Source organism: Lepidochelys kempii, chromosome 16 (genome assembly GCF_965140265.1).
Source record: "Lepidochelys kempii isolate rLepKem1 chromosome 16, rLepKem1.hap2, whole genome shotgun sequence".
Lineage (NCBI taxonomy): Eukaryota > Metazoa > Chordata > Testudines > Cheloniidae > Lepidochelys > Lepidochelys kempii.
The window spans coordinates 6,185,005-6,207,638 of NC_133271.1; the positions used below are offsets into that span (position 1 = coordinate 6,185,005).

At 57.7% G+C, this 22,634-nt stretch overlaps 1 protein-coding gene across 1 annotated transcript in view; it reads left to right on the forward strand.

Moving 5' to 3' along the window:
- The window catches only part of MAMDC4 (MAM domain containing 4), a 44,100-nt gene that overhangs the window by 16,797 nt on the left and 4,669 nt on the right, over positions 1-22,634 (forward strand). Inside the window, exons 13-27 of the mRNA XM_073314804.1 lie at positions 1,528-1,683; positions 2,722-2,850; positions 3,654-3,785; positions 4,302-4,432; positions 4,985-5,096; positions 6,416-6,532; positions 7,091-7,225; positions 8,047-8,177; positions 8,654-8,873; positions 15,289-15,426; positions 16,139-16,260; positions 16,836-16,926; positions 18,471-18,605; positions 20,395-20,529; positions 21,284-21,411. Of these exons, the coding sequence (XP_073170905.1) occupies positions 1,528-1,683; positions 2,722-2,850; positions 3,654-3,785; positions 4,302-4,432; positions 4,985-5,096; positions 6,416-6,532; positions 7,091-7,225; positions 8,047-8,177; positions 8,654-8,873; positions 15,289-15,426; positions 16,139-16,260; positions 16,836-16,926; positions 18,471-18,605; positions 20,395-20,529; positions 21,284-21,411 (2,012 nt within the window). The remainder of the gene's footprint in view (positions 1-1,527; positions 1,684-2,721; positions 2,851-3,653; positions 3,786-4,301; positions 4,433-4,984; positions 5,097-6,415; positions 6,533-7,090; positions 7,226-8,046; positions 8,178-8,653; positions 8,874-15,288; positions 15,427-16,138; positions 16,261-16,835; positions 16,927-18,470; positions 18,606-20,394; positions 20,530-21,283; positions 21,412-22,634) is intronic.

The following is a 22,634-nucleotide window of genomic DNA, read 5'->3' on the forward strand; positions in this document are numbered from 1 at the left end:
TTAAAACCTATCTGTCTCTCTCTCCAGCTAGCCGTCTGCCTGCCCCATACAGCCCCTCTAGCTATAGCCCCAGACAAAGGCAGAGTAAGATTTTCTGGGGCCTTGGGCCAGAGCAAGTGGGTAGTCCCTCCAGACTCCAGCCACCTGCAGCCCCGCCTCTGTTCCGCCCCTTCTGCCTGTGGCCCCGCCCATAGCCAGACCCCTTTCTGCCTCTTCCCCAGCGTCCTCTCCATTCCACCACCCCATTGCAGTCCCACAACCCCTTTTGCACCTTTCTGTTCCCTGCTCCCCCCCCCGCCCGCTGCGCGGCCCCAAGACTGAGGAAGCTCTGTCTTTGCACCATGGCCTGGGGCGCAGCAGGGAGTGAGAGCTCCTCCAGTCCCAGGGTCACAACGGGGATCCGCGTGCTGGGGCTTCCCCCGCTACGCCACGCGCTTCTGTGGGGGACTAGGGTCGGGGCTCGGGGTCTTCTCCTGCTCGGGGGCTTCTGCCAGGGACAGGGTTGTGGGCCTCTGGGGGGAACTTCCCCCCACCCGGGGCTTCTGCTTGGGATGGGGTCAGACTGGGGCTGGGAGGGCCTTCCCCCATCCCGCAGCTTCTGCCAGGGATGGAGTTGTGGGCACTGCTTTTGGGGAGCGGGTGCGGGGCGCAGGGGTGCTGCTGTGGCAGAGCGGGGTCGAGGTGCGGGAGCTTTGCCCCCTCAGCAGCCAGAGCTCCAGGCTTCTGCTGCCCAGTGGCGGATTTTTTCTGGGAGCTCCCCAGGTGGCTGGGGCCCCTGGGCACAGGCCCCATCGGCCCAGTGGCTAATCCACCTGGCCTCAGGTCCCCCTCCCGGGCTCTGCCATGTTTATTCCCTCAGCCAACTTTGTTACAAACCAGGCAAGTGTCCCATCGACACACCCGGAAGCCAGGAAATCCTCCCCCGGCCCTTGTGACCTACCCCTCCTGCTCCCCCTCCCCCAGCCCCCTCCTCCTCCTACTGCCACATGTGGGAAGCCTTTACAGGTTCAGTGACTCCCCAGCTACCCATGGTGTACCAGGCGAGGCAGGCTGGGGCGAGCTGGGATGGGGGTGGGACTGTGGGGTGCGGTTCAGGGGGAAAAGCCCAGGGGAGGCCGGGGGGCTGGCAGACACACGACTCAAGCCGTGTCCATGAGCCACCTGTGGTCTGGGCCACACTGGCTGGTCACATGGGGCAGGCTCTTCCACGGCTAGCAGTGCATGGCACAGGTGCCTAGTGGGACTTTTCCAGCAGTGTGTCATGAGGGGAGGTGGGGCTGGGCTGGGGAACAGGGGGGAAAGAGACTAGGCCTCTCCTGGAGTGACCCCCACTCTGAAGAGCAGAGACCTTCCCCTCCGGTCTCCGCTCTCGGTAACGTTCCAGTGCGGCTTGTGCTAAGGAGACATCGGAGGGGCCTGCAGTGCCCCGGCTGGGTCTGTGTTTGCAGGCAGTTAGCTGAGCACTAGGGCCCAGTATAGCCCCTGCCGTAGTGCCCCCTGACCTGCTGTTGCTCTCACCCTCTCCAGGCAATCCGGTCATCGCCCCCACGCCTTCCTCCACTGACCCCACCACGCCCTGCACCCCAGAGGAGTTCACCTGCGACAATAAGAAGTGCATCAGCGCAGAGCTGGCCTGCGACTTTACAGAGACGTGTGAAGACGGCTCCGATGAGAAGTATTGTGGTAAAGGATCACGCAGCAGCTGGCCTGGGTGGGAGAAAGCTCCATGGTGCTGTGATATTAACATGAGGTGCGGGACTGAGAGCACCAGCTAGAGCAGGCAGATTGTGGGCAGGGGCTGGGCACACACATTACCAATGCCGCTGAGTCCTCACCTGTGCCCTGCTGCCATCCCAGCCCTGGGATCCCTGCACACACCACTCTGCCAACGCCCCTGAGTCCTCACCTCCTGCCCTGCTGCCATCCAAGCCTGTTCTACCCTCCCAGCCTCGGATTTCCTCCCTACTCACATCTCTGGATCGTGCAGTGCTTTTGTGCTTCTGAATCTGGTCAGTAAGGACAGTGCTCAGCCCACTCGGCAGACTGGCACTCTGCAGTGACAGCTGGGGCTTTGACACCAGCACTTTGACACTCTGCATTTCCAAACCCTGGCTCCTCGCCTGGCTGGCCAAACCCTAGTGCTGCTGTTTTACACTTAGCAGATGGAAATGCCCAGAAGCCTGCTCAGAATCAGGGCCCCATTGTGCTAGATTCTCTGCAGACACAGAGATAAATTCGATCCAGCCCAGAGAACTGTCAGGCCAGGAACCCTCCCTTTGGAAAGTCACCTGGGCATCACAGGTAGCCACATGAATGCCTATTGGACACGCCTGGGGGCCTAGCTCTGGTCACGTGAGTGAAGCCCAGGTACAAGGAGCGGGCATGCTGCGGCACAGTGGGGGGAGGAGAGGAAACCTCAGCCCAGGGGAGTCAGGCAGGCCCAGGGCACCTACCCAGCAAGGCCATCCAGAGCTCCCCAGGCTCCCTGGGTCCACGGGGCTCAGGGTAATGCGCTGGCTTGTCTAGCCAAGGCCGTAGTGCATGTGATCATGTCTCCAGCTGCCCCGCCGGTGCTGATGGTTGTGGGCACAGACGGCTGCAGCAGCGCGCGCCTTCAGGCCAGGAGCAGGCAGGGCTCTTGGCACCGCCTGGTGAGAGGCTTCGCTCTCCCGGGGGCTGCAGGGGCCCAGGCGAGGCTTGTGAAAACTTGGTGTGTTGCAGGGACATCGACCTTCGAGGCTGGGGCTAGGGGCTGGAAGGACATCAGTGTGGGCCAGCTGCAGTGGGTGAGGGAGAAAGCCAGCAAGGGCTTACTGCCTGGGGCAGACCACACCACCAACACCTCCACAGGTGAGACCACCCGCAGGGAGACCCCTGCCCCCTACCCTTCCACCGGTGAGACCCCCACTCCCATCACCCCACAGGGGAGACCTACCTACCCCCTAACCCGCCCTATAGGGGGCAGTGGGGGAGGGGAGGGGTGGCAGGCGGCGCCTGGGGGCAGTGGGGGAGGGGAGGGGTGGCAGGTGGCGCCTGGGGGCAGTGGGGGAGGGGAGGGATGGCAGGCGGTGCCTGGGGGCAGTGGGGGAGGGGAGGGCGGGCAGGCGGGGTCTGAGGGCAGTGGGGGAGGGGAGGGTGGCAGGCGGCGCCTGGGGGCAGTGGGGGAGGGGAAGGTGGCAGGCGGCGCCTGGGGGCAGTGGGGGAGGGGAAGGTGGCAGGCGGTGCCTGGGGGCAGTGGGGGAGGGGAAGGTGGCAGGCGGCGCCTGGGGGCAGTGGGGGAGGGGAGGGGTGGCAGGCGGCGCCTGGGGGCAGTGGGGGAGGGGAGGGGTGGCAGGCGGCGCCTGGGGGCAGTGGGGGAGGGGAGGGATGGCAGGCGGTGCCTGGGGGCAGTGGGGGAGGGGAGGGCGGGCAGGCGGGGTCTGAGGGCAGTGGGGGAGGGGAGGGTGGCAGGCGGCGCCTGGGGGCAGTGGGGGAGGGGAAGGTGGCAGGCGGCGCCTGGGGGCAGTGGGGGAGGGGAAGGTGGCAGGCGGTGCTTGGGGGCAGTGGGGGAGGGGAGGGCGGGCAGGCGGGGTCTGGGGGCAGTGGGGGAGGGGCCTGGGGGCAGTGGGGGAGGGGTGACCATTCCCCTGCTGTGGCCTGTGTTTCCTGCCTAGGGAGTTACCTGGGCGTGGAGTTGGCTCCAGGCCAGATGGTGTCCGTGGCAAGGGCTCGCACCCCCCTTCTGGGCCCCTCGGGCCTGGCCTGCTCCGTGGAGATGCACTACTGGCTGCACAGCGACCCCCAAGGTACCGCACTCGCTGCCCCCCAGCCGGGCTGCACTCAGCTCTCCAGCGCAGAGGGGGGTCCTATGCCCTGTCCCCCACAATATGCCCCGGTGGTAGAACTCCTGGCGGGGCCTTAGGTGCTGACTACGGGCCAACAGGCTCCTCCCGGTGCTGCAGGGGGAGGAGGCAGCCATGTTCTGCCGATTTGCCCCAGGGAAGAGGTTTCTCTGAGCCCCACCTGGAGCCTGGCCCCATCTTCCCATCCCCATCCCCAGGCAGTGCAGACCCAGCCTCCCTGCTGGACGTGACCCCTCCCCGCATCAGAGCGGCAAGGAGTCACCGGAGGGGTCACTGCAGTCCTCCAGCCCTGCCAGGCAATGAGCTTGGCTGCTGACTCGGATCCCGCTGCCTGACACAGCTGCTGGTACTGGGCCCTGCCATGCTGGGTGGGCTCCCAAGGAGGCTGCCGGGCCGGCGGCTAGGGCCAGTGTCTCAGAGCCAGCGGCTGCCCTGCCATCCCCCGTCTCCCTTTGCTAGGGTTCATTGCGCTCGGCATCGTGGATCATGCCCTGGGGACACACAGGCTGGCCTGGCACATGCAGGACAACGGCAGCGCGGAGTGGAAACATGTCACCGTTCCTCTTGGGGAGAGAGCCAGACCCTTCCAGGTGGGCAAAACAGCCTGAAAACACCCATCTTGGGCCTTGTGGGTGCTCCGAGGGCGTCCCCAGCACATGCAGGCAGCTTGGGCACCGTCTTGGGTCAGTGCTGCAGCCCCAAGAACAAAGTACAGAGCCAGGAGCAAACCCCGGAGGTTGCCTGGGGTGAGGGGACCGGCTGGTCGGGGGCCAGGGGTGGAACAGGAGCCCTTCATGGCAGGGAGCCCAGGGAGGCAGTGCCCAGACTCAGCCCCAGCCAATCTCCATCCTGGGGAGACATAGGCAGGGGTCTCAGCAATGATTGGCTTCTTGCTGTCAGCAGCCAAGGGCTGAATGGGCCCCACAGAGGGAGCTCCTCTCTTGCTCCCAGGGGAGGCCCCTGCAGGTTGGTATGTGAGGGGGCCACTGCCCATCCACCACCAGGCTACCACACGGCACCTCTCACCTTTGTGCTGAATTTTCAGAGAGACTTCTGGGCCCCTAGTGTCTGGAGGGGACTGTGGGGCCAGGATGGGGTGTGTGTGCAGCCATGGCTCTTACCAGGGCTGCTGTCCCCCTCAGCTGGAGCTGATCGCCCTGGTGAATCTGCGTGGCCCCGTAGTGCAGAGTGCTGCTGTGGACGATGTTGCATTTGTGAACTGCGACCCCCGCTTTACCCCTCCAGATGCCTCAGGTACGTCTCTCCCTGGGGCACCGCAGGGAAACGGGAATCGGACAATTACCAACTTCTGCCACTGGGGTCCTGCTCTGCTGCTGGCCCAGGATGGGTAGACTCACCAGCCCTGACCCATTCATGCTCCAGGGCTTGGTTCCAGACGGTGCCAAGTGGAGGATTTGCTCTTTTTCATGGGTTAGTTACTACCACTGCGTGAAGAGCAGGTTAACAACAGGCTGTGGCTGGAGGTGCCCTACACTGGCATGGTATTGAATTTCGTGCACAGGGACTCCACCATCCTGTATGCTGCCCGTGTTGGGCGCCGAGTTGAGGTGGGTGATGAAGGTGCAGGGTGTCTACGTGCTCATCCAAGAGCCAGTGATCTCTGCCCCCTGCAGCCTCCCTTGCCCTTCTTCCAGGTTTGCTCCTCATCCCCTGGGGACTGTGGGGACAGCCCATGCCAGCAGGCAGTAGGGAAGCAGCTGCCATCTGGCTGGCCAGCAGAGCTGTCCTTGCAGAAGGTTGGGGACCAGTGGTATCAATGGGAGTTAGGCACCTAAATAATTTTGAAGATCTAGGCCCAGGAGTATAGTCCCAGCACCAGAACCTCACCCTGTCAGATTCACATTCCTAGTGCCCATGCAGGGGATGATGCTGAGAGTGTCTCCAGAACCACGGGAGCAGAAGAACTGGGAACCCTGGATACCCTTTCTTCTAATCACTGCCCAAGTGGCCTTCCTTCCTGCAGCCACCATGTGCCCTCTGGGCTACTCCCCGCCCTCCAGGGGGTGATCCAGATTCCCCATGCCTGCCAAGTGCTCAAGGCTCCCATCAAAGGGGCAGGGAAGGGCATCAGGAGCCAGCAGGGACTGGAGCTTGCTCTTCTTCTTCCCGGGCAGAGAGAAGGGCATGAGGGATCCACCTCCTTCCATCTGGAGAGCTCAGAGCAAGGAGCTCACCCCAACTCCAGATTGAGAAACTGAGGCACGGGCACATTTAAGTGACTTACCCAGGGTCACACAGTGAAGCAATAGCAGAACTGGGATAGAGCCCAGGAGTCCTGACTCCCAGTTTGCTTGCTCTGACCACTCAACATCACACCCTTTCAGAGTACAGTAGAGAACCTAGGAACAGAATTTCCTGCTCCTTTGCTCTGGCCACTAGACCTAAGAATGCTTTGAAATTAGTGGGGTTGGGGATGGACTATAGCAGCTGTAACGTGCTCTGATGTGGGGCTGAGCCAGGAGTGAGGAGTTTGGTTGCAGGATGGCGGTCCCCTGGCCCCTGCGCCAGTGTCTGACTTCATTCACAACTTGGCCTTTCCTCTCTCTGCACAGAGCTGTCTTGCAACTTTGAGATGGGGCTCTGCGGCTGGTACCAGGATCAGAGCGATGATTTTGAGTGGGTGCGAGGCACAGGGCTGGGGCTGGGCTCTGACCACACCACCGGCACAGGTGGGTCCTGCTGGGGAGCCGGAGGGCTTGCCTCAGAAACTCCTTGGCTATGGGGTGCACAGGGCAGGTTAAGCAGCAGGGTTGGGGCCCTCCTCCAGGGCCTACCCTGTAGAGCTGGTCTCAGAGCTGCACTCAGCTGGGGCTCTGGGATCCATTCCAAACTCAGCCCAAAGAAGGCGAGCTGAGGGCCAGGAACTTTAGAAGGCAAAGCTGGGCCCCTAGTTGTGGAGTGCAGGGGGGCATGCCTGGGCTCGGCCCCCAGGCTGGGCTGTGGGGCAAGGCAAGGGATCTGGTAGGGAGCAAGCAGAGTTCCTCTGGGAGAGGCTGGGTTTGCTTCTGTCTGCTGCCTTTCCAGCTCTCAGGGGTTGCTGATACACCTGGGCTGGGGTAAGGGCCTGGCCAAGATCTTGGTGAGGCTGGTGTGATGGGGCTTGGCCTGTAGCTGTAGCAAGCTGGGGCTGTGTTTGCAGGGAGGGCTGGGCTCGTGTCTGTAGATACCTGCCTGCCCTTGTTCCTGCTGCTCCAGCTCTCACCGTGGGCTGTGTTTGCTTCTGAAAGGCTATTTCTTGTCCGTGGATCTCTCCGCCCAAAGTACCTGGGCCCTGAGCGCACGTCTCATCACCTACCCCCAGGACCCTCCCACCAGAGAGCAGTGTCTCTCGTTCTGGTACCGCCTGGATGGCCCTCAGAGTGGTAAGTCGCACCCTGCTAGGGCTTCCAGGGCCCATTATCTGTGGGGCAGGAGAAACAGATCCTTCCCCATCTCCTCCAGGAAGGTGCCAGTTGACATGCCTGGCATTGGCATTCAACAGAAGGCACTTCTGGCAAGGACACACCTGGGCACTGCCCAGGAGGCCATGGTGAGGGGCGTGGGTGTGAGCCAAGGCCTGGAGTTGTGTTGCAGAGAGGGACATGTCCCTGCTGTGTGGGTCACCCTGGTGCTCGCCCTTCCGGGGGTGAGGTCCCAACTGTGTGGGTCACGCAGTGCAGGCTGGGAGAGAGAGTTCCCCAGCACGAGGAGCCTCTCTCCCATCCTGGCTCCCTCCCTTTCCTAGTGCCCCCAAAGAAGGACAGACGCCTGCCCTCCCTGCCTCAGCCCTACCAAGACTCCTTCCCACAGGCCCCTTGCTCACTGGCCTGGGGTGGCTGTTTTACAGGGACCCAGTACTTGGGGTGCAAGGCCAGCTTTAGCTCCCAAGAACCACAGGTTCCATTCTCAGCTGCTCAGCCCAGCATCTGCCCCTTCCGGGGCGATGAACTGAGTGCCAGGCATGTTTCTCTTTGGGGACGTAAAACCCAGGCTCCTGTATGCTCTGCCAATGCAGATCCCTGGTCACTTTCCAGCAGAGGCTGCCCCTGTCTGCCGGCGGTCATCTCCCCAGAGCTGGCTGCAGGTCACTGGGGAGGGGGTTCCTGGCTGTGTGACAGGGGCTCAAGGAATGCTCTGTGACTGTCCCCACTTGCTGTTCGCCTGCCCATTCCCATGGGCTCCCTAACCTTCAGTTCCAACCCAGGCACGCTGAACCTAAAGATACAGCACGATGGGGAGCCCGAGACGGTGCTCTGGACCCGAACGGGAGCTCACGGCAGCATGTGGCACCTGGGATTCGCAACGCTCAGTCGTCAGGCTCTACAGAGGTACCGGGTAAGGCCCCCGACATAATGCCTCTTCCCTCAGTGCTCAAGGCTCTTCCGTGGCACGTGGGGAGTCACTGCAGAGCCAGGGGTAGGACTCCGGCCTTGCTGGCCCCAGTGCCATGCTGTGATCACTGAGCTGTGCCTGCCCGCATGTGCCTGCACCAGGGACCTTGCTGGCACTCAGTAAGTAATAACAGCGAGTGCCACACTCCTGAGCCCGAGGCTGGGCTGCACGGCCATGCAAGCTCCGTACGGCTTTGTGCTGCTCACCCAGCCACAGGGCACCTGGGCTGCAGCCCTGGCAGCAGCTGCTTCCAGGGGTCACTTGGGCCCAGACCCTCGAGGGTACTTAGGTGTCTACGTGGCTCTGAAGACCCTTTATCCTGTCCCAGGCAGGCGTGGCGCTGACATGGTGCCCTCCAGCAGTGAGCATAGGTGACAAAGGGGGCGGTGCTCAGTGCTGTGTGCCTCCCTCCTTGACAGCTGGTCTTCGAGGCTCTCCGGGACGGGTACCTGGGGGACATAGCCCTGGACGATGTCACCGTGCGAGCTGGAGCCTGTGGTCCCCAGGATTCCTGTTCGTTCGAGGCCAATGCCTGTGGCTTCTCCTCCAGCTGGCAGTACACGTGGGCACGGCAGAGCAACGTCACTGGCACTGCTATGGCTGGCCCTCCCACTGACCACACCGTGGGGACAGCCCGAGGTAATGCAGCCCCTGTGCTCCCGCAGGGCTGCGGGGGCCCGTCTGCCTTCCTTGGGCCTGGCACGCAGCCCCTGCACACTGCCTGCAGCACAGGGCCCTGGCCAGCCACGAGGGTGCCGTGCGGTGCTGGGGACTGTCCTTGTGTGGTTCTGACTGCAGAAGGCAGCTCTTCCACATGCCCATGGGCTGATTGTCAGGCCCAGGGCTGCACCTGGCACGCTGAGCGCTGCGGAAAAGATGGTCCCCCAGAGAGAGACCACGTGCGGGCAGCTGGAATGCTGCAGCATGGGCGCTGCAGGGCAGGGCTGAGGTGGGGACCAGGACACGGGAGGGGGATGGGTGAGCAGGGAGCCTGCGTGGCACTGCCAGGTGGGGCTGAGCCAGTCCATTTCCAGGGCACTCCAAGGTGGCCATGCCAATCTCCTGGGTTCCCGGTTCCACTTAGCCAGTGGAAACAGCCGGGGTGCTGTGCTGTGGCTGGCAGGGACCAGCCATACCTCCCCAGCCTGAGGGGTGGGCTAAGGCAGGTGAGGCACCAGATTAAGGGTCTTCTAGGCTTTTGAAAAGGAGATGTGGGGGTTGCTCGGTAGTTGGCACTGCAAGGAGAAGGCAGGCTGGGACTGGAAGGAAAAGGACACTCCAGGGACCCAGGTGGGACCTGGGGCTCCGGGAGGTGCTGAGCATAGAAAGGGGCTGGGAGCAGGGCTGGGGGAGGGGGAGCAGGTGAAGAAGTCCTGAAGGGCAAAGGAAACTTTCTGTTTGGTGGGAATGTTTGAGTTTGGACTCTTGGTTTTCTCCCCCGTCTCCACCCTGGGGTTATGTTTGTTGTAAAATGGCTGGAGGGCTAAGCCATAGCTCCTCCCCAGACTGATGCATGACAAGCTGAGGGCGCACACCTCGGGAAGAGAAACTGAGGCAGGGAGTGCTGGCAATGCCATGCTGGGCCAACAGGAGGTACAATAGAGTAGCCATGCCCCTGTGACAATCCCACTGTCTTGCACTCTAGGAGGTGCCAGGTCAGGTAACAGGGAGAGCTCTGTCAGCCCGCATGGTCTATGCTGGTTCAGGTGCACTGGAAGATGCAGTTGTTCTCTGGCTTTTCCTTACTGTGGGCCTGCAGCTGGGTCCCTTCTCTGGTTGGTTGGAGGGCTGGCAGGGTCTGCTGTGGGGGGGTCCATGATTGTGCCCTGTGCCCAAAGGTCTGCCCAGGGCTGATGCTGGGGTGTTACCCGCACACTCTAGGGCGCCCACCTTTCCCCAGTTCCTAGGGCTCAAGGCGTAACTCCAGCCTTACCCAGTTCCTAGAGCTCAGGGCCAGTGGCGTATTTACCATGAAACAAACCGTGCAGTGGCTTGGGGCCCCCAACAATGGGGGTCCCCAAAATGCAGGACGAATCTGACAAATGACTGAATTTAATGAGTGTTTCAAGTTGTGAAGCGGTCCAGGCTTTCTGCATTCTGAGAACTTATTCTGTGAACTGTGCTCTAAACATGGTTTTTTGAAGTAGTCTATTTGCTTTGCCATTTTTTCTGTGTCTTGGCAATAGCATAACAGCAATTAAGGGAAATCATCATTTGCCAGGCACAGTCTGTCTGCTTGACCAATTATCCAATTGAATAAAAGCACCCTCCCCCACATTGTTTCAGAGCCTGATAAAAACACGGAATTAATGGCGTTAAAGCTAATTAGGTGGTCCATGGCCCACCCAGGCCCACCCGTGGCTACACTGCTGCTCTTTCAGACATTTTTAATCTGCCTAAAATCAAGGTCAATTTTTTAGCAATAATGGAACAACGCTGAGTCTGGCAGTCAAAAATGCAAAAAAAATCAAGGCGAGGCAAGAAGACAAAGCGAAGCAAAAAGACAGTTTGTCATCTTATTTTTAAAAGCTTGAAGTATTGAATTGTGGACATTCATCAAAAAGTATGGGCGAGGAAACATCTGAATTATCTGATCACTTCCCGAGTTGTGGGGATACCACAACGACTGCAAAAGTTGAAGAAGTGGACTCTGAAGTGACAATGGAACTACAAAATATTGGTAATTTTGTTGAAGTAAGGGAAGAAACCTACCCTGAAGACATTGCATTATGGCCAAAATCTGTTGCATTGGATATGATAGAATATTTCTTAGTAAATGAACCGAAAAATGTAGGTAATATGGAAAATTTGAGAAAAGAGTATGAGATTGCAGGACGAAAGCAATTTAGAGGTCTTCATGAGTCCCATTTTCTGAGGATGAAGAAGAATGGGATGACAGAAATGAGAATTTGGTTGATTGTTTCATAAACCACTAAGGCAGGTTACTGTTATGTTTGCAAATTAATCCCTGACCATAGTAAAGGAAAACAAACATTCGTTGACGGGCACTCTAATTGGAGAAACATTGCAAGACATATCTCTGATCACGAAACTTCCAAAGCTCATATCAACGTTATGTGTAAGTTCGTTCCAAGGTGTAAATTATCTGGAAGAATTGATTCTGTGTTATCAGATCAGGAGTGAAAAGGAAATGCTGAGACGTGTTGTTGCCCCGGTCAAACTGCTGTCTTCTTTGGGACTACCTTGAAGAGGACATGATGAGTCATCATTGCCAAATCAAAAAGGTAATTTTTTAACCCGCCTTGAATATCTTAGTGAATTTGATGATTTTCTCAAAGAACATTTGAAAAATTATCAGTATTGTGGTCAGGGAAGATCAACTTTTTAACACAACTGAACCTACAATGAATTCATCACTATAATGGCAGAGCAGCTCAGAAACCAATTCACTGATGAAGTAAAGGATGCCAAGTATTATTCTATAATAGTCGATTCAACACCAGATGTGAGTCATGTAGACCAATTAACATTAATTTTAAGAAATGTGACTGGCAATGGTGAAGCTGTAGAGTGATTTCTTTGTTTTGTCCCGCTAAAATCCCACACTTGGAAGGTCTGGAGACAACGGTTTGGAAATCATTGCAAATTTAGGTTTGGACATCAAAAACTGTCATTGGCAGAGCTTTGATAACGCCACAAATGTGGCAGGAAAATGTTCAGGTCTACAGGCAAGACTGAATGATGCAAGCCCCTCTGCTGTATTCATACCATGTTCCAGCCATTCCTTAAATTTAATCTGCAACGCTGCAGCCGAATCTTGTGAAGGAGCTACACATTTTTTGACTTTGTTCAAAACGTGTATGCTTTTTTTTTGGTTTCCACGCATCGGCAGAGTATGCTACAATCACGCTTGGAGCAGGCAAATGAAAAACATTTGACAGTGAAAAGAATTGGTGACACCAGGTGGTCTGCTCATGCAGATGCTGTTTTGGCTTTGAAAATGAGCTATGATGACATAAAGAAAACCTTATTTGACACAGCCACATCAAATTCTGTAAAACCATGTGCGAAAAATGAAGCAAAGTCCTGAGCAGAAAAGTTTGAAAAGTACGATATTGCTGTTTTTACTCTTTTTTGGAACTGTTAACTTCAAAGAATTAATGCCATCAGCAAATCACTACAAAAGATTGATACAAATTTATTGAATGCTGCACAATTGTTAACCTCAGTTAAAAGTTTTGTCATAGAAGTTCAAAATGACTATAGCTCAGTGGAAGCAAGAGACAATGAAATCAATTTAAAAGGGAAAGAGCAGATCATCGTTGAGACAGTCAATGTTATTTGTGACACAATAATAGTGCAGTTGCAGAGTAGAGGTGAATCTCTAAAGAAAACTGTTGCTTTATTTTGCTTGTTTTTTGACAGAAGTACGGATGAAAATGCTAAAAGCCACTACAGTAAGAAATTAAGTGAATTCTACTGAGAGGACATAGACACAAATCTTTTTCAAGACGAAGTGAAACATTTCATTCATTTTAACGAAAATGATGAGGTCTGTGCTTCGAGATCACCAATTGATTTGTATAGATTTATATGTGATGGTTTGCAGGCAACCTTTCCAAATGTAGAAACCATTCTGAAAATATTTTTAACAATACTTGTCCCAAACGCTTCTGGTGAACGTTCTATTTCTGTATTGAAACGAGTTAAAAATTATTTTCAAAATACGAGTCAGGAACATTTGATAAGGTCGACAATATTGACAATTGAAAGTGCCTCTTTACAAAATGTTACTTATGATGACTTAATTGACGATTTTCTAAAAAAAAAGTGGAAAAAGAAAGCTATCTGAATAAATTTTTTTTTTCCAAATTGGGTAAGTTTCTTCAGAGGAAGTTAACTTTTATTTTTCCATCATGTGTCATCTGTACTTTTTATTTTTGTGCATTTTTCACATTAGTATAATGCAAATACAAGCTTTCATCTAGACCAGAAGTTCTTAAACTGTGGTCTGAGAACTCCATTCAGGTGGACCGAGGAAAGGTTATTAAGTATTTTTATAAAGCGCTCTTATCCAAAGTACTTCACAATAGTTCAACGTTTGGTAAGATCATTAAGTGGTCTGCTGAGTCCCTCAGCAATTTTCAAGTGGTCTGTGAAAAAAAAGTTAGAATTCAAAAACAATCAAGGTACCTCACTTTATTTTATTTATTTTATTTATTTATTGACAAAGCCCTGGCTGGGATGATTTAATTGGGGATGGGTCCTGCTTTTGAGCAGGGGGTTGGACTAGATGATCTCCTGAGGTCCCTTCCAACCCTGATATTCTATGATTCTATGATTTTATTCTATGATTTTAATTTACTTCCTATTACTTATAATATAGGAGGAGGATGAAGTAAAAAAGATTGGAAAACTTGGGGGGAGATACGAGAGAATGTTCTCTTACTTAGCTGGGTCCCGAGGGTCAGGCCCCAAAAATGAAGCTGCACACAGGGCCCCACTAAACTCTAAATCTGCCACTGCTCAGGGCATAATCTTGTGTGGGTTTGGGGGGTCTTTTACTAGTGAAAGAGCCTTACACAGTAATATCTTTTACCTCTATTCACAGCTACCAAACAGAACACACACGCTAAGGAGACAATGCTTCCCGTTCCCAAGGAGGCAGAGGAACTTTTCCTGGTGGCCAGGCAGGATCAGGACATCCTGGGCTGTGTCCTGGAGCTGGTTCCAATCCAAAGAATTTCCTTTTGGACTCTCCAGTTTACATAGTTAAACTTGAGTCCTGCTTAGTTGTACCTTAACCAACCATTTTACTAAAGTTTTATAAAATAATTCTTTGACCAGTCCTAACCTATTGTGAAACAATTCTTTACCCAATCATACCCCACCATCTTAGTTGATTTATACCTAGCAAAAATTAGTTATATAACAGACAGAAGCAATCAAAGAACCAGACAGAGACCATTTAGATAAACAATAGATAAGTCTGGGTTTATGTCACTGAGGTCATGGAAATAGGGTGACCAGATGGCAAATGTGAAAAATCGGGACGGGGGTGGGGAGTAATGTGTGCCTATATAAGAAAAAGCCCTAAGTATCGGGACTGTCCCTATAAAGTCGGGACATCTGGTCACCCTGCATGGAAGTGACTTGCAGAGACCTCCCTGACATTCCCTGCTTCAGCCCCTGGGGCTGTGGGACTCCGGAGCTGGGGCCTGGGCAGGGTTCCAGTGACAGGCCTCAGCAGCGACAAGGTTCCAGCAACAGGTGACAGACTCCTGAGGGGTCCTCCTCAGACCTCGAGCAGGGGGAGGGGGACGCCTCGGGTGAGCGGCTGGGGGTGTCCCATTTTTTCCTTGGGCAATATGGTCACCCTGCAGCTCCCAGGTGCTGTGGGCAGATAGGGAACCCCCCCAGCCACCGCAGTATGGGGGGAAGGAACCATGGAGCTGCAGCAGCAAAAGTCACAGACAGGTCACAGCTTCCACCCTGAATTTTTGTTTATTGCCTGTGACATGTCCATGACTTTTACTAAAAATAACCATGACACAATCTTAACCTTAGTAATAGAGAAGTAGGGACCATAAAGGCAAAACAATAAAGAAAAGAGATTTCACCACCCACAACTGCTGATAAGCGATTTCTTGCCAGACAGAAGGCCAGCAAACAAAGTTTTCTTTAAATATCTTAAGAGATTCCTTGCTTATGGGTGGTGGTGGTGCTATTGGGACAGAAGCTTTCTTAACAGCCTGATATCTCATTGGTTTGATGTAATGTAGAGGGAATGTGAGGATGTGACTGTCTGCTTTTAGCTCATGGCTGCTGCCCTCCTAATGTGGCTGCAGAAAAAGGCCTTAGCCCTTATGGGGGAGAGGGGTCTGTAGCTGTTCCCCATGCCCAGGGGTCTGACTAGGGATGCTGCTGGGGGGATAAGGGAGTCCATGACTATGCTCCAGTCCGTGCCCAGCGGTCTGATCGGGGCTGATGCTGGAGGGTCCATGGCTGTGCCCCGGGCCCAGGGATCTCAGTTCTGGGCCTGGAATGATTAAGTGACTCTCTCTGCCAGGCTGTTGGTTTTTGTTTTCCACAGGATATTACATGATTGTTGATACCAGCAAGGGCTCCCTGCCCCGTGGGCAAGTAGCCACTCTGAGCTCTGGGCAGTACAGGCCCCTGACTCATCCGCAGTGCCTGGGCTTCTGGTACCAGCTGAGCCCCAGTGACCCAGGTGAGCCCGGAAGCCTTTGATCCCCTCGGGCTGGCGGGCGCGGAGATGCTGGGCAGTGGAGTGAGGGGCAAGAGGCTGTGGAGGAAGGCTGTTCTGTGGTTAAAGCCAGGCCTGGGAGTCAGGACTCCTGGGTTCTCGTCTTGGCTCTGCCACACACTTGCTGGGTGAGCCATGGCCCTTCTTGGTGGTTGGTTCCCTCATGGTAAACTGGGCATCCCGACCCCTGCCCGCGACCTCACAGGGAGTGTGAGTAGGAGTGTGGGGACCTCCAACCCAGGAACAAATCCCACTGCCTCCTACTTGTACCCTGGCCCAGGTGCATTTCTCAGGCCCGTGGGTTCTGCCAGCTCCCCAGGAGGCTAGAGTTAGCCAGGTCAAGCCAGGGCTCGAGGCCGGCCAGCCAAGTGTCCTGGCAGTGCCTGGAAACATCTTCCCCATGGAACTGCTAGTGACAGAGCCTGGGGGGGTCTTTCCGTGCCATGTTGTCAGCCCCATTGCACCAGTATGGAAATGGCTAAGGCCCCGCAGTGAGTCAGGACTAGAACTCAGGGGCCCTGACACCCAGTGCCCTGCATGCTGCCTCCATGGTGCTTTGGAGGAAGGTTGAGAGCAGAGCAAGCTCCCGGGAACACCACCAGTGCCACGGGCTTGGCGGTGCCGCTGCTCCTGTGGGTGGCCCTCAGGAGGTATCACCATCTCTGTCTTTCGCTAGGTTCCCTGACGGTGGGTGTGAAGGAGAAGGGGGTGCAGCGGAGGCTGTTCAGCGTGAGCTCAGTGCAGGGGGACGCTTGGCGCTACGGTAAAGTGACTGTCCAAGTGGCTGAGGACTGGCAGGTGAGACAGCCAGGGGACCTGGTCCTTGACTGGTGCTCTGATGCGCTACCTATACAGAACAGGGCGATCAGTCAGATCCCAGCCTGAGTCAGAGAGGAGCTCCAGAGCCCTGGCCGCCTGATCCGGGAAGCTGCTCTCTGAGCAGCAATGTGCTCTGAGGGACTTCTCTGGGGCTGAACCCCAGCCCCAGCTACTCCGCTACATGGGTGGAGGCTGGACTGGGCCTGCCAGGCCTGGTGAGGGGGAAGGATGGTCAAGTCCTCCACTGGAGCTGGGTAGGTTTTACACCATGCGCCTCCCTGTGGCACATGGGCACCGGCCAGCAGGGGGTTGGAAGGCTGGAGCAGACCTGGGCTAGTCCTGGGGCATCATGCTGTCGCTGCATGGCTGAGACTCGGGGGGTCCATCAGGCTCTGGCCCAGCCTGCACAAAGAGGAGGAGCAGAGCAATGCCCTGGGTGGGCCTGGCCCCCACTTCCAGGCTCCATGAGAGCATGCCGAGTCCCAGTGGTGTCCAGTCGGCTCTGGCGGGACCTCCGGCCTGACCCTGGATCTGCTCCCTGCTCTCTTTGGCAGGTCACCTTCGAGGTGGTGAGTGCTGGCGGTGAGCTCTCCTACGTCGCCCTTGATGATTTGCACCTGAAGGCCAGCAGCTGCCCAGAGCCAGGTACGGGGCTGATAGCGCCCAGGGCCCACTAGGCAGGTGCTTCCAGACACAGCTCTTCAGAGCCGGGCAGTCTGGCTGGGGCAGGGGAGGGTGGCCAGTAGGCTGAGGAGGGGGCAGTGAGGGGAGAGCTAGCTGCAGGGGGTGGGTTCAGCTACACGGGAAAAGGGGGGCAGGGCAGGGGAGGGGAGGAGGGATGCCGAGGTGAGGACTGAGAGGGGACAGCTGGCGCAATGTGCCAGCCAGCACCGAGCAGAGTCTGGAGCAGTCCGAGGTCCCTCTTTGGCGCCTGCCCGCGGGACGTCTCTGGCTGGCTTCTCTCTGCAGCTCCTACAGGACCATGGGTAGGGGGGCTGTACCCTAGGACGGGTCCTGGCCAGTTGTGTGTCGGTGTCCAAGTGGAAAGGCCGGGGCAGGTGTGACACGTACACTGCTGTGTGCAGCAGGGTCAGACAGGAACTGGCCCCTACCAATCTCAACATGGCAGCCAAGGCGGGGTTGGGAACTGGCTGCTCAGCCCAGGGGCAGCAGGTTTGTATAATTTTTGGTGGTGCCCAGAATGGGTCCAAGTCCTGTCCCCCCTCCCCCCGCCCCTGTGCCTTGTAAGCCGATATATATTTTTAAAAATACTGTAAAAATGGACTGGAAACAGTAAGCGGTTAACAGTTTCCCTATATTGCACAATTTGGGGGTGTGGCGGGGGATGACGGCTCTGGCTGGGGGTGAGGGCTCTGGGGTGGAGCTGGGAATGAGGGGTTTGGGGTGTGGGAGGGAGCTAGGGTGACCAGATGTCCCGATTTTATAGGGACAGTCCCGATATTTGGGGCTTTGTCTTGTATAGGCACCTATTACCCCCCATCCTCTGTCCCGATTTTTCACACTTGCTATCTGGTCACCTTAGAGGGGGCTCAGGGCTAAGGCAGAGGGTCAGGGTGTGGGGTGAGGGCTGCGGGGTGGGGCCATGGATGAGGGGTTCACAGTGCAGGAGGGGGCAGAGGGTTGGGCAGAGGTGAGGGCTCTGGCAGGGGGTGCGGGCTCTGGGGTGGGGCAGGGCTGGGGATGAGGAGTTTGGGGTGCAGGCAGGCTGTCCCGAGGCTGGGGCCAGAGAGGAGGACTCCACAGTCCCCCCCAGCCCTCTCGGCCGTGGCAGCACGCTCCCCCGGCACCGTTACTGCTCCCTCCGCAGGTCAGCCTCCTGCTGGTGCTGCTCCCTTTTGTAGCCGGCAGTGGCTGTCAAGGGAGCGCAGCGCAGAGCAGCAGGGCAGGCCGGGACGCTCGGGGGAAAGTGTATGGGGGCAGCAGGCAGGGCTCCGGGGGCAAGGTGATGACTGTCCCCGTGGTTAGAGACATGCTGCTGTTATCCCGTAGCATGCCCAGGCTCGTAGTGTAGCAGCCCAGGCTCGTAGGGATGGGGCTGCCCCAGAGAGGTCTTGCCAAGGGCCTGATCCCGCACTTCTCCCAGTGAGTGCAGGGTGGGCCCAGAGGATGCCCCAGAGGCACCATGAGCCCATGCTCCTGTAATGGGGCAGGGGGTCTCTTGCTGGCAGGTTCCTGTGACTTTGAGTCAGACACTTGTGGCTGGACCAGCCCCTCAGACCACACCCTGGGCAGCTACACCTGGGGCTGGAAAAGCGGGGCCAGCCCGGGCCCGGAGGTAGACCACACGCTGGGCACGACAGCAGGTGAGAGGCACTCTTGGCCAGGTGGGAGTGGAGATGGGGCTGCTTGGGGGAGGCGTCCTGGAGGCGGGGTTCTGACTGCCCTGTGGGGGTGTCCAAGGGACCCACACACTGATGGGCAGGGCTGGGGAGCTGAGCAGGTAGCCCTCACCATGCAGCCTTCCTGGGAGGGGGTGAGCGGCAGAGAAAGGGGGCTGGGGGACTCAGTGTTTGAGCAGGGAGGCTTCTCACTTCAGAACAGTGCCCAGCATGGCCAGGAGTGCCGGGCCAGAGCCGCCGGGGGGGCTCATTCCTGAGGGCTGGGGTACAGCAGATGTTGCTGCACCCTGGAGGAGGGAGGCAGATCCTCTCCTCCGTCCTGGCCCGGCTCAGCTGAACTGGGACCAAGACGTCGCGTGGGACTGAAGCCTGGTCCCTGGGGCTGGGTGGAAGAGACGACGAATGGCTCAGGAACTGGTCAGGAGCTGGCTGAGCTCTGCCCGGCGTGACTTGCGGCTCAGCAGGGTGCTCAGCGGCTCTCAGCACCACGCAGGATGCCTGGGTCTTGGCTGGGGGCCCTGGGTTGGTGCTGGCACTGCCGTGTCCCCAGACTGTCTCACTGGCTGTGGGGCGACCCACCCTTTCTCTGCGGCTGGCCGTGGCTGGTGTTGCTGGGAGCGATGGTGCAATGCGTGACCCCAAAGGACCAGAACTGACCCTGTGACAGCCCAGCTCAGAGCTTGGCTTTTGGGCGGTGCCCAGCCACCAGCACTGACCCAGGGCCCCCATCAGGATCACAGGCGCGTGGGGCTTGACCACATTGGGAAATGGTGGGGAAACTGAGCCCCATGAGTTGGCGGGAGCAGAGAGACGCTTCTGAAACTCAGAGGGCCAGAGAGGCTAAGGGGAGGGGATGCCGAGCCCATGGTGCTCTGAGCCGGGCTGGGGGTGGGCAGGCATTGAGCCCATGGTGCTCTGACCCGGGCTGGGGGGGAACCGAGCCCATGGTGCTCTGAGCCGGGCTGGGGGTGGGCAGGCATTGAGCCCATGGTGCTCTGAGCCGGGCTGGGGGGGAACCGAGCCCATGGTGCTCTGAGCCGGGCTGGGGGTGGGCAGGCATTGAGCCCATGGTGCTCTGACCCGGGCTGGGGGGGAACCGAGCCCATGGTGCTCTGGCCCAGGCGGGGGAGCACTGAGCCCATGGTGCTCTGACCCGGGCTGGGGGGGAACCGAGCCCATGGGGCTCTGGCCCAGGCTGGGGGGCACCGAGCCCTTCTGTGGATTCTGGTGTCAGGTTCCTAGCTGGGGGGAACCGGGGCCCACTGCGGGGAACATGGAGTGCAACGCCCCCCGCCCATGGGTACCTGGGCAGATCCGCCCCATGTGGGTCTGGCCAGGCTCCCAGCCGGCCAGTTCCCTTTGCATGCTGTGTGGAGCTGTGCAGCTGACAGGCCTGGCGGCCCTGGACTCTGAGACTCTGTTTCTGCCCAGCCCCAGCACGGCTCAGGAAGCAGCAGGGCACAGCCCTGCCCTTCTGCACCAACGTGCCTCCGCCTGGCCCTGCCTGTGGACCCCTTGGGGGCGAGGGGCCTGTGGCTGCCCACTGAGGCAGGGAGTGTCCTGGGAGTGTCCCTCAAAAGGCCGGTGAAGCAGAGTGCTGCCTAGGAGTCAACCCGAGGGGTTTGGGCAAGGTCGGACGAGGAGCCCTGGGCCACAGTAGGCAGAAGGGCACAGGGAGATGAGGGGTGGGCAGACCCGACCTGGCCTGCAAAAGGAGGCTGGCCCCTGTACTCCTGCTGCATCTCCCCCACAGGTCACTACGTTTACTTCGATGCCAGTGTGCTGGGGCCTGGGGGGAACGCGGCCCGGCTGCTGAGCGAGCACCTGCCAGCCACCACAGGCGCCTGTCTTCGGTTTTGGTACCACATGGACTTCCCAGAGCACTTCTGTGAGTGACGCCTACTGCCACAAGCCTGGGGCCTTCGCTCCCAGTGCTGGCATGGGGGGCTGGTGTGTGAGAGGCAAAGGGCTGGGGCCAGCTGTGGGCAGGGGATCCACAGTCATTGTGCTACTCCAGCTGGGGAGAGGCAGAGCAGGGAGTTGGGAAGGTCCCAAATGGGGCTAAATCCTGGGTGAGGGAATTATCCCAACAGACTGATGAAGCCATGAGCTGATGTCAGTGAAGCTGGGGGCTGGCCAGGCTGTTCTAGGCGCCCTGGGGCACTAATTGCGGAGAGGCCCCACCCTGTCAGTAAGAGCAGCTGCACAAGGGCTTAGGGGACTTGTGGGCAACATGGCCTGCCTAAGCTGGTCTACCTGGGCAGCGGGACTCGTCCCTGCCTGCTATCCTGGCCCAGGGGCTTCACCTGGGCCAGCCAGCTGAGCTGATGCAGTTGGGAATGGCAGCAGAGAGGGTGATGCTGCACAAGTCAGGTGCAGGGGTTGGAGCAGGAAGCCAGAACTCCTGGGTTCTAGTCCCAGCCCTGACACTCAATGGCTGTGGGACCCTGGCAAGTCACTGCCCTCCTTATGCTTCAGTTTCCCTCTCTGGTTCTGGAGAGGGTGCTCAGGTTTACCCTCCAATGTCTGAGCTGCACTGGGCCGTGTGAGTGGTGGGGTTAGTCCAGGCAAAGGCTGAGCTCTGGGCTGCTGTCCCTGGCTGTCTGCATTGACCTCGGCCCCCACTTCCATCTCTGGCCCAGACAGTGGCGAGCTGAGGGTGAAGCTGTACAGCATGGCGGGGGAACTAACAGTCTGGTGCGCCCAAGGGCACCAGGGCCAAGGCTGGCGGAACACGACCATCTCAGTGCAGAACACCGTGGAGTTCCAGGTAATGGTGGGGGACATGCCCAGAGGGAGGCAGGGAGCTGTCTGGAGCGAGTTGGCATGGCTCTGCCAGCAGATCTCGCGCCAATGCCCATGCAGTGCTCCCACTGCTGAGAGCCGGAGGGATGCAGAGACGCAGCCGGCAGGGAGGTGGAGCACTAGTGATGGAGGAGTCCACCTGTTAGCTCACCATGGGCAAGTCAGGCAGGTTGAGTGCTGGGGGCTTCCCTGGCCTGCAAGCGGGTGCTAAGCAGGGCAGGTGCAGGGCATCCTTGTTCTGCGAGCAGGCACCCGGCGCTAGGGCGAGCTGAGCGGGGCAGGCGCTGAGTGTCCCTGTTCTGCGAGTGGGCACCCGGGGCGAGCTGAGCGGGGCAGGCGTTGGGCGTCCCTGTTCTGTGAGTGGGCACCCCACCACTGGCCTTTCCCCTTTGAAATGTGGGTAGTGCACTCTGAGCCCAGGCCCAGCCAATCCACGGTGGGGAGTAAGAGCAAATACCACGTTGTGACAGACTTCCCTGGGGTGCAACCTGGAACTGGGACACCGCTGAGCCCTCTGGGCCCCCTCTCACACTGTGAGGCTGTGACAAGCCGCAGTCCTCTCCAGGACTTGCATTCACACAGCCATACACAAACAGGGACACACCCAGCTGCAGTTACATGGAGGCTTCTCTTAGCCACTCATGAACTAACAATGGAGAGGCTCCAGACAGTCCCCTTCAGCTCCTCAGCCAGGGACCTCAGAACTGTACTGTCCTGCCGTGGTCAAAAGCTTGACCAGTGTCTGTGGCGGTTCAATGATGAGACAGAACACAGCTTTATGCAAGCAAGCAGGCTGGTCAGCTGAGATGGGCTGTTCTGCCCCCCGCCTTCCACCTTCTCCTTTTATTATATTTCTCCCCCCTAAGCATTACACACTGCTACCGCAAAAAGATACACAAAGGAATGTATGACGTTGATTAATATACTTATTTACCATCCTTTATCTACTACAATCCTGGTTCTCAGGCCTTGAGCCCAGGCTAAGAAAGCTTCCCACAGTTGCTGTCCCAACAATCAAGTTCTCATGGTTCATATCTAGCCCTTGTCCTTGGATAGAGCAATGTGTGCATTGCTTCTACAGAACAGTCAGGGTGTGCCCTGCCTGCTTCCAGGTGGAATAGCTAAACATGAACCCTTCAAGTGTCAGTTTATTATCCAGTCCATCCCCTCCCTCAATGTGGAGAGGAC